This window comes from Nilaparvata lugens, chromosome 2, assembly GCF_014356525.2.
Source record: "Nilaparvata lugens isolate BPH chromosome 2, ASM1435652v1, whole genome shotgun sequence".
NCBI classification, from domain to species: domain Eukaryota; kingdom Metazoa; phylum Arthropoda; class Insecta; order Hemiptera; family Delphacidae; genus Nilaparvata; species Nilaparvata lugens.
This window is the reverse complement of record NC_052505.1, coordinates 90,996,794-91,008,466: the sequence shown is the minus strand read 5'-3', so window position 1 is coordinate 91,008,466 and position 11,673 is coordinate 90,996,794. Positions and strand designations below refer to the sequence as shown.

Below are 11,673 nucleotides of genomic sequence, written 5' to 3'. Positions count from 1 at the left end.
TACCATGGGACATCTACTTACGCTATTGTTTCTCTATGACTATAATAGTCAGGTCCACGTTATAATGGCAGTGTTTAATTAGCAATGGTATTGCTATCCTTGTCTATCATTCAACAAAGTGGATAGCGCTATCTCTTTCTAGCTTTTCTCTGTTGCCAGAACGTCTTTCAACAATGTAGAGTTAATAATTAATTAACCAAATATTTCATCTTAATTATGAAAATTCATTATGAAATTATTGAAAAATATAATTCCTTGCATAATAAAATATAATTGATTACTTTAAACGAGAATGGACAGTTAATATTTCATTAATAAACCTGTATCAGCTACCGACTATAGAAGGCATTGACAAGATCGGCAACATTGTATTGCTATGTTTCTTCACTGCCATTATAACGTGGACCTCACTATAGGTCTATCTATTGTATTTGACATGCATTTTGTTTGTATTTTAGTTGTACTTTGGAGTAGATTTGTATGTATAATATATATTTTTCTCATTCACCTCTTACTTCTCATTAATTCTTACAAAATGACCACATTGTCAAGATCTGCTTTCTGTAAATACTAACCAATAGTATTTACTATTTGCAATAAATTTATGTAACTTTGAAAGTAGATGGAAATATTATAAATCTTTACCTTGACTTTCTGAATGCGGATCTCGGAGTCTACCTCCTTTTCTTCTTACTTTCGTATATTCTGGTTCTTTATGCTGCAAAAATTAAGAGAATAAATGAAAATTCAGAATAATTGACTATATTTTTGTAAAAGTCTTTACAATGTGTAGGAGTTGTTGATACTTAATCTTTTGTGAAAATAAAATAAATGCTTGATAAAGTTGAGCACCTAATCTATATTCAACTACCCAATCTATAGACTTCTTCACAGCCACCTCTAATACAAGGCCCCGGACTACGATATTGCAACGTCGCAGTGTAGGCCTACAATCTAATATATGATTGGTAAAAAGATCAGCTGGTATTTTTTAAAAATCTTATTCACCAATCATGTATTAGATTCTAGGCCTACACTGCGACGTTGCAATATTGTAGGCCGCGGCCTTGTATTAGAGGTGGCTATGACTTCTTATCAGTTGATACTTCTAAATATTTCCAATCAATGAGATTACAATATCGATAAGCACTGTCATACTAAGAATGAGAGCTAGATATTAATTCAGATATAGAATTCTTCAATTCCAGCACTTGCTAGAACCTACATAATTATTTACGTCATAGTAATTATAAAATTATTTAATAGAAGACTTAACGTTACCATTGAATGAATAATACCAGCTGGTGGATTGACAAAATGTAATCTTCATGAAGCCCATCACTGTATATACCGTACAATAACAATTGAATAGAGTGACTTCAATTAAACTTTCTCAAGAAATTTGATGAATATACTAATTTCAAAGTCATATCAATTTATTTGAACATTTATCATGATCTATCCCTCGGGACTACTTTTTTAAAACCTTTTAAAAATCTGATGGAAATTACTGAGATATTGCATTTATTCAAATGCTAATGAATTAATAATTATTATTAAACGAATTTACAGCATTTAATTTGGATTTTCGTTTATTAATAATTATTATTTTCAAAAATCGTTAAAACCTGTAAAACTCATCACTAAATATACAGCAATTGAATAGAAATTAATATCTTTCCACAAGAATTCGATAGATGATGGCTTGATTGAATGATATTCTTATTTCAGAGTAATATTAATTTTTTTGAACATAATTTATTCATAAGAACTATTGTTTTGGAACCTTTCAAAAATCTTGTCACTACTGAACTTAATCCAGGACACTTGTACAGAGTTCTACAACAAAATGTTTGCAATAAGAAGACAGAAGAGGTGTATAAATATTCTAAATCTATCAGAAATACATGCTGTTTGATAATAATTCAATCTCAATATTTCAATGAATAGATGAATGAAAATTCTATTGATGGAAATTACTGAGATAGTACAATTATCCAAATGCAATTTGAATTTGAATTTTCATTTAATAAAAAATATTGAAAATTTAATTTTCAGCAAGCCACACAGCACAAGACAAAGTCGAAATGTTATCTTCATTGAAACATAAACAGTCACTCTATAGGCCTAGGCTATACCATATTATTGAGAACAATGATATGGAGATCATTATTATCACTAAGATCATGAGATGACTTATCCAATAAAAACAATTCAATCTCTAATAATAATAAAAAAATATTCGTATAGATTTTATTGGTGGGGAATTCCTGACGGAAGTTCCAACTCGCCTGAATGTATCATTCAAGTCGTCAAGGGGCCTTACGACTGTCATACTTCGGCAGGGACCGTCAGTTAACGTGCCCATCTCTAATAAATATGGAAACGTTGATACTAACGTGTCTAGCTTTATAGGTGTCGGCAGTAGACGGCTTTGGATCGTGATAAACGAAGGAGCCTCTCACCGAATGGTAGGGTCCACTGTATACATTGCCGCTGTATGAACTCTCACTATAAAGGCGTTTTTGAGAGCTGAAATGTAGCATACGGGCAGATGTCTTCTATGTATTCTGAAATACAAACACAAACTATAATATAATTCTAAAATAGTTATTTGTTTATCTAGAGTGAAAAGTATTGTTTTTTCTCCCTGAGGGACAAGTTTGAAGCCCGAGGCGAAGCTGAGGGCAACAATTTTCCTGAGGGGGAAAAAACGTTTTTCACTCATGATATACACAACATTTTTCCTCCACCTACATTTTTATAAAAACTTCAAATAAAATAATTTTTAAAAACGTACGAGACCAAACAATGTGTTACAACATAATCTAAAAAGTAAACAGAAACAGCTGGCTTGTAATCACAGTTCTCCGCCGACAGCGCTGTACGCTATCTGTCGGCAAAAGTTGTAACAACAATGGCCGCCACAACTACAGCTATGATGAAGTTCCCGTTTCAAATTTGATTAAAAATGAGGATATTCGTTGGCTGGTATTTTGAATAACATGGAATAAAAAATTTTTACATTTTTTTAGTATAGTGATATGAAGTTTGTAATAATTTTATCATACAAACATAAATTTAATATATTGATCACATGTCTGGTTGAGGTATTCAATTTAGTTGGTTTAATGACCACTCTATATGCTTCCTCATCTGAGCTTGGACCTTCTAACCTATTACAATGTAAGTTTTTAAAATAGAGATGCTTCCCATGTTATTTAAATGGAGTCACTTTTCCTCCCTAGGGAGTTTTTCTGTTTTTTACTACCGAGAGCGAAAAAGTGACACTTTAGTATTATGTTTCAGGGAGTACAGTAAGTACTTTAGACAGTAGGTGGAGGAAAAGTCAATTATTGTACTTATATTTTAACATTTGACGGCAGTTAACGGAAGGAATGGAGTTAAAGGAAGGGAGACGGCACTTCGCCACAGTATACATACAGTATGGAAAATCGGCTAGTACCCTGGCGCAAAAAACCGCCATCTTGTTAGGAAGTTCCGCATTGTAATAGTATTGATGGGAGGTTCGGATGACTTTACTGATCCGGATCAATTGATCTCGTTCACTGCCGCGAGCCAATCAGAAGACCAGGATGGAACTTCCTAAGGTCACGTGACGTGTCTAGTATTTGCGACATGTAAAAAGCATTGGTTGGATAGGCGTTTGATTGGCAGTTTCCATTCTGTTCCTATTCTGTGACTTCGCCATGAAATGAAAATGCCTACAGTGAATATATTGCTTTGTACACTGTTTTGAAAAATAATTGAATAAAAATCATTTATTTATTCATTTTCACTTTATCCATATTTAAAATTTTCACATTCTTAAACTTCATCCCATAATTTCACAAAAGCAATCTATTTAAAAACGTTCTACAAATATTACTTATCATGAGTGAGACACGGAAAAGTACATCTTTTACAAGAAAACGTCCTATTTGTATTTTCACATTATTCCATATTTTCGAACGCTGGGATGATAATATTATCATTTATATATAATCATATTATCATAATATTAGCATAATCATATTATCATATATCATTGAGATGTCTCCTCCCTTTTTATGATTTTCTGGATTTAAATGTTGTCGATGTCATATCTATGCAATAGTATAACAATGCCGTACAAACCAATTTATGTCACTATCTTACTTATACAAGGATCATAATTGATATCTTACCATAACCAAAATTAATTATAAATACCGTTTACTGTATTATTAGAATGGATATCCAACACAATATTACTTATTCATTTATTGGATAGATATTCAGAAGATAAAAACAAGCTATCGCCGAAAACTTCTTTTTCTTATTTTTTCTCAAACATTCCAAATATTATGAAGCTTAGCCTAAATATTTTTTAACTGTTGAGAATTTTTGTCACAAACAAGGAATAACATTTTTATAAAATAGAAGCTATTGATGAGACTTTCATATAAATCCTTGGTTTCTAGATTGAAATTTATAAAAAGAAAAACTTGTGGAGTGATTATTAAAAAATCAGCTTCAATTTATCATAAGTAGATAGAATCATAACTTGATAGAATCGCAATCTTATTTATTGGATTCTCATTTTTAATAGGCCTACTGTAACTCAGTTAGTAGAATTTGAAAGCTTTATTGATTAACTATATGCCATGAGATCTCTGTGAAACTTGTAGGGGAAAAACCCGGAACCTACTTTCTACCATAGAAAGAAGATGACATAAGCATGTGCAATTTTTTTTCTATGCTTCTACCTTTACTCCAACTTCCACTTCATCTGTATAAAACTTTTATGGATTTGTCAATTTATCATAGTGACTTTGACCATCTCCAAATCGACATTCTGTAGAAGTGGAGAAACTCTCTGGATAGTTTCAAGTCGAATGAAGGTAGTTATATCAAGGGCCTATTGTCTCCAAGAAATTCTAATGTATATGATAAATAATGCGACAATAATGCTTAATTTCATGCTAAATCTCACCTGTTGAGTCAGTTTTGTAAGTGATAGAATCTATGCTCAAAGCCTGTGACTGGCCACTGCCGTGAACGGCATATTGTTGATCCCGGTTCCTTTGGTTCTGCATTGAGCCACTGAAGCTGATTCAGCTATCACGCCTTGTCGCAGCATTTCTGAAAATAAGAAAAATAATTGAAATACAATATAATATGAAAAAATTATACATGATATAAACAATATTCAATATACATTTAATTATAGTATATATCTATCAGATCTCATTAATAAATAATTCAATAGAATAGAATTTCTATCTATACTCTGTCCAAACAGGCATGAGCTCTGAAGGATTAGGCCGACCCCCTACAACTCACACACACAAGCGCAGTCTCCTTTTGTGTGTGTGAGTAAAGGGACGGTCTGTCTACCTGTATATTACGTAGTATACATAGTATATCAATGGCGCAGGTAGGTCGAGCGTGTGTGTCAACGCGTGGGGGAGCGAGGGTCGGCTTAATATTTCAGGGCTCATGGCAGTTTGGACAGACTATAGCTGTTCACCCTGTTGTCAATATTTGGAGTAGCAGAAGTCTTTGAGTGATTTACAGCATTTAATTGGGATTTTCGTTTAATAATAATTATTAATACATTAGCATTTGAATGATTGCAATATCTCAGTAATTTCCATCTGTAGACTGGCTGGACGTATAAAATGAGTGCTGCTATCCAGAGGTGGTCAGTTTGATGTAAGGGTAAACATTCCTGACCGGCAATTAGGAGGTACTGGGTTCGATTCCCGGGCTGACAAATAGTTTTTGAATAGTAGCGCTCATCGAATTCCCATCTAGCTGTTTACCCTGTTGAAGTCTAGAATAATCAGCTGGGTGGGACATGTGCAAAGAATGGAGAACAATATGATACAGAGCAGATGCTTGTTGGGAGAATGGAAGGAACGAGGAAAAGAGGTCGCCCGAGAACACGTTGGCTGCAGGATTTAGAAAAAGATCTAGCGTGCCTAGGAGTGAGGAATTGGAAGAGACTGGCTTATCAGAGATATGAATGGAGGCAAATTGTTGAGGAGGCCAAGGCCCACGCAGGGCTGTAGCGCTTCGTAAGTAAAGTAAGTTTACCCTGTTGTCAATATTTGCAGTAGCAGAAGTCTTCGGGATGATTTACAGCATTTAATTTGGATTCTCGTTTAATAATAATTATTATCAATTTAATAGAAACTTGAAAAAACATATATAAAACAATATGTTCACTCGATCTATTGTATCAATCGACTTTAGACTAAATGCATCCCAGCACATAGACTCTATAGTGGGATGCTACATAATAGTGGACTTTTTTCCATATTGTAAATGTTTTTTTTCATGTTTAATATTTAATCATTTACGGATTTTAATCAGTCTATGGATTTGATACTGCTAGAGAACAACGAGATTTATAATTTGCTGTTGTTGTGCAATATCTACAACTAATTGAGTTATACGTTCAACAATCTAATTTACCTATAGGCTATATTCTGAAGTGATATCACAAAAATTTCACAAATAATTCTCATGCGAATTGATTTTTACATTTGTACCACATGCGATAAAGTCGTGCTCAAAAATTATTTTTCGCCACACTGCACAAAAAGCAGCTGTTTTCCAGTCCCTACGTAGATCTGAAAGACATTGTTTGCAGACGACTCTCGTCTGACGTAAGAAACAGGTTTCTTTCCGGCCGCTCAGTTCCCCCCCCCCTCATAAAACATTCTTATTCAATTTATTATTGTTGTATAGCTGATGCCAAAAAGTTAGGAGGCTTCGTGGGTCACATGGTGTAACCTACTCACAGCTGATGCAATGCTCTATTTATAGTCTCTTTTGATTTAAAAATCATCACCTAAGCCAAGCTAGATGACAACTCTACTTGACAACATCAGCTGTTGGAACGCACAAGAGACCCACAAAACCGCCTATCTATTTTGCGTCAGCTATACCTGTAGTGTGGCGAAAAATATCGTACGCGACTCTCTCAGAAAGGTGTTTACAGTATTCGGATAGCATATTCCCGGAAACTATCCTCATACCGTAAACTAACATTCTGTGCTTGTAGCGTAAATACTATTATTTCATCATATAGAGTATAGAGAATAGTTTCTCACAATACAAAATGGAATCATAAATATACTGGGGTACATGAGCTTATGCTATTTTTTCTCTATGAAACTTTATTTCGCCAAAATACAAAAAACAGAATCACTAGAAAATATTTCCAATAATGAATACAATAATACTTGAAATATACATACATAATTATATAAATGAAAATCTTGTGTGGCGCACTCAAAACAACTTTCCTTGCTCATTGAACTGTAAGCCCCATTCTTAAAGGAGAATAATTTAAGGAGAACATAATGACGATTGGCAGCAACATATTTGAAACTACGATCAGACTACTGTATATGTGTATTTATAATTATTGTTTTCAAAGTACTTTTTCCTTTGTAAAATTCGATGATATTTTTTAAAAGTCGTCAAACAGCTGTTCTACAGATGATATATCTCGACTATGTGTTCTTTTTATGAACTGCTCTACCTACCTACCTCATGCACGAGAAGGAGTTACAAAGTCCATTTCTCAAGGATGGGGTGGACCCCCATTAGTTTCCCAGAAAGGAGACTCATGCCAGTTAATAGAGCTGATAAATGATACAGGGTATGAATTCGAAAAAATCGGTCAAGTCATTTTTGAGAAAATCGTGAAAAACATGGCTTTCTAATAATTATCCACCATTTTCTCAACCATATTACGGTGCTCCTGCAATTTTCCCAGAAATGAGATCATGTCAGTGATAGGGCTTATAAATAGCTATCCATGTTATAAATTAGAAGAAAATCTTTAGAGCCGTTATCGAGAAAACCGTGAAAAACATGGTTTTTTAGTAATTATCCGCAATTTTTTGCGCCATCTTGAATTGAATTTTTTTTGAATTTCTCATGGTATAAGGACCTTAAGTTTAAAATTTCAAGTCAATCGGTGGTTATTAGGAATGGAGTTATCGTGTTCACAGACATACACACATACACACACACAGACCAACACCCAAAAATCATGTTTTTGGACTCAGGGGACATTGAAACATATTATAGAAAACTTGAAATTAGGGTACCTTAATTTTTTTTGGAAAGCAATACTTTCCTTACCTATGGTAATAGGGCAAGGAAAGTAAAAATACATTGCATTAAAACACTGCATGCAAATGACCTTGATAACAAGGTCACGTCCGCATTATTATGATGAATACTTCACCGTGCTTGATATGAACCACTGGTACAAACCACTAACTAATCGGAAAATCACAATTATAATAACTTTGTACAAGAAATGTCCATCAAGCTTGATCAGTTATATCACCTTGATTTCTGTTCATACTACCTTAAACCTTGACATTTTTTACAACTCAGAACGCAATGAAAATAGGTTGAAGGATATTTTTGAGAATTAATAATAAGAGAAATGTGGCAGATGAGTTACTCACTACGTTTTCTCCTGTAGAACAGGATACTGGTCCCGACAATTGATGAGATACAAACTAGTAGTGAGATGAACATGAAGAATTTGAACCTAGATATAATCGACTGGTCAGAGTTAGGAGATGCTGGTGATAGCAGATCAGGTATTATAGTAGCTGAAACAAAAATATAATAGAATTCAAAACAATTACTAAGATGAATTCCAATAATATAATTAATTATTCTCATAGATTAATATTCAAATGCATTATTGTGAATTAGATATTCTATTACAAATCATTCATATTGTACTCGACTAAAATACATTACATTATGTATCTCATAACTACAGATGTTGTATTACTTTAATTACACTAAAGTGTATAAATAAAGTTTATTAATTCAAGAGTTTTTAGTAATTAAATATCTTACAGGAGGTACGGTATCTATCATTTTAAAATCGAGATTCATTCCAAATTTGTAAGTATTTTTAGGCCTAAATTGTAAATTCAAAGGAATTTCTGATAAAATTGTCATTGTTTCCTTACAAGAATTAACAAAAACTTTTAACTCAAAATTCAATTCAATTCAAAAAGTTATTTATTTCACAAGTCTTACAAGCAATCACAGTGGTAGCCTACATCATAAAATAAGAATACACTTTACAATAAAAATAAGACAATGTCAGCACCACAGAAATGACAGCGATATACAAATATATGTTAAGAAATATTTACTCTCACAGAGGCATTACTGCCTGTGTGCGAGAATGAGTCTAAGGTAAGGAAACTATGTTTGTATAAAATGAGTTGAGACTTGGCCCTCTATCCGAAGAAATTATAGTGTTGCCAAATCGTGTAAAATTGCAACTTCCTCAAATTCATAATTTAACATAGAATTGGATGTAGAATATCATCCCCCATATCCCAGTAGTGCTAAAAATGTTCAGGTTGAAGGATTGAAAGGAATTTTTTTTTTTGATGGAATTGAAAACATCACAAAAATATGTTACATTTTGAATATCACTTCCCTCAGAATTATGGGATGTCATAATGAGTAAAACTTCCATATAAAAATAACGAGGAGAATGTCTCCTTTCTATTGATGTTTTGATCATTCTTTTCCGATCCATAGTTATTTCTCAATTGATGATCATGTTCGTCAATGTCGAGAAATTCGAGCAGAAAACATGAAATTTTCAACTTGCTAGAAAAAACATTTTTGTTTCAAAAGATAAGTGGGTGTTGAAAGCGAGGAAGTTTCTCAGAAATAGTTAAAATTATTTTTCGAATTGTCAAAAGTTGTCAAAAGAACGTATTTTGGTCTCTCATGAGTTTCAACGTCAAGGATAGCGGGTGAATTGAATAGTATAGAATAGAAGAAGACAGATAATGGCCTTACCGCCCTCTGGCGTCAACGTGGTGAAGTTGTAGTTGGCGATGCTGGACCCGGCGTTGTTGTGGGCGGTGACCTTGAGGAGGTATCTGGTGGCGGATGCCAGGTCACCAATGGTGTGCACTCGCTGGTTGGATTGCACGTGATTGGAGACAAGTGTCCACTCGCCGCGAGCTTCCTCTCTGTACTCCACGATGAAGTAGAGGATGAGACAGCCGCCGTCGCCCCAAGCGTCAAGCCAAACCGTCACCGCGGTTGAGTTCACCGTCAACATCTGACTGGCCTTTGGTTTCACCGGAGCTGCAACCGTCAAACAGGCCCACAATGCAGTAATGCAATGATATACTCGAAAGAACCACAGAGAAAATATAGCACATCTTGCAGCCTGATCTATAGGTTATTCTGTTGTAACGGTGTCTGCTTGAAACCAGCTCTGCTAGCAACATCACATTATTTTGTTGTTTTGAACACGCCATGCAGTCAATTTAGTCTCAACTCACACTTACGCGACTCAGGTCGAAAAGAGACTCGACACTAGTCGAGAGAATGTGTTTCGAAATGGTGACACTCAGACCAGTCGATTCTAGTCTCCGCAACGTCACCATTTGAAGACACATGCTCTCGACTAGAGTCGAGTCTCTTCTCGACCTGAGTCGCGTAAGTGTGAGTTGAGCCTTGTTATAATGAAAATAATTATTTTCGATTGCATGTCGTTTTCAGAACAACAAAAGAGTAAGATGTTGCTATTAGCAGAACTGGCTTCAAACATACAATGTTACAACAGAATATCTCATAAACAATAAAGAATAAGAATTAGAATTAGAATAAAGAATTTATCTCATAAAGAATATCTCATCCTATCTCATAGGCTCCAATCTATATGATAAGACGGCATTTCCAAGCAATTAAAGTACGAAGGAATTCCTGGAAGGCAAACCTGAGCGCAGTACAAATAAAATGGTACTGGTACAATGAGAAATAAAAAATGGAAGAAGAAAAAGATTATAGAAAAGTAGAAAAGAAAAATTCTACATTTCAACGTCATGAAGATTCATAATAATGTTACGATTGCCTCATTTCAATATCTTTTTGAAACAATTTAATGAGAAAATTGGAAAAAATAAATGAAATACATATTGATTGACACAAGAATCCCTCAACAAATAGAAAGACCACACACCAAGAGATTACAAATTAAAGTATTGTTTATTAACTGTCTCATACTAAATTAGATTTGCAAAAAAACAATAACTACCTAATTGTTGTTCTAATAGTATACAAATTGCGAATATATAATTGACCGAACGAAGTGAGGTCTAAGATTCAAGTCGACGGTTTGGCATTTCTCTTAATGTTTAAATGTTTATATATTTATATGTTGCGCATTTACGGCGAAACACGGTAATATATTTTCATGAAATTTGACAGATATGTTCCTTTTTAAATTGCGCGTCGACGTATATACAAGGTGTTTGGAAATTTTGCATTTCAAGGATATATAAAAGGAAAAGGAGCCTCCTTCATACGCCAATATTATAGTAAAATCAGACTATAGAATTATTCATGATAAATCAGCTGACAAGTGATTACACAGATGTGTGGAGAAGCCAGTCTATTGCTGTATTTCCATAAGGTCTATAGTTTCAATCAGGTACTTTTCGATGAGAATACTGCGTGAGGTCTACTGTTCACAGAACTACTAGTAAAGTTAATACTATAATGAAGTAATCCATAGAGTATAGTCATAGCCACTTCTAATACAAGGCCGCGGCCTGCGATATTGCAACGTCGCAGTGTAGGCCTACAATCTAATACATGATTGGT

The 11,673-nt window shown here is 34.0% G+C and overlaps 2 protein-coding genes across 2 annotated transcripts in view; both read right to left on the bottom strand.

Moving 5' to 3' along the window:
- LOC120348806 (Down syndrome cell adhesion molecule-like protein Dscam2) overlaps positions 1-11,673 on the bottom strand; it is a 56,273-nt gene that overhangs the window by 33,434 nt on the left and 11,166 nt on the right.
- Positions 2,492-11,673, bottom strand: part of LOC111049177 (Down syndrome cell adhesion molecule-like protein Dscam2) — a 390,077-nt gene continuing 380,895 nt past the window's right edge. Inside the window, 4 exon segments of the mRNA XM_039422097.1 lie at positions 2,492-2,570; positions 4,976-5,124; positions 8,481-8,630; positions 9,856-10,149. Of these exon segments, the coding sequence (XP_039278031.1) occupies positions 5,012-5,124; positions 8,481-8,630; positions 9,856-10,149 (557 nt within the window). The 3' untranslated portion in view covers positions 2,492-2,570; positions 4,976-5,011.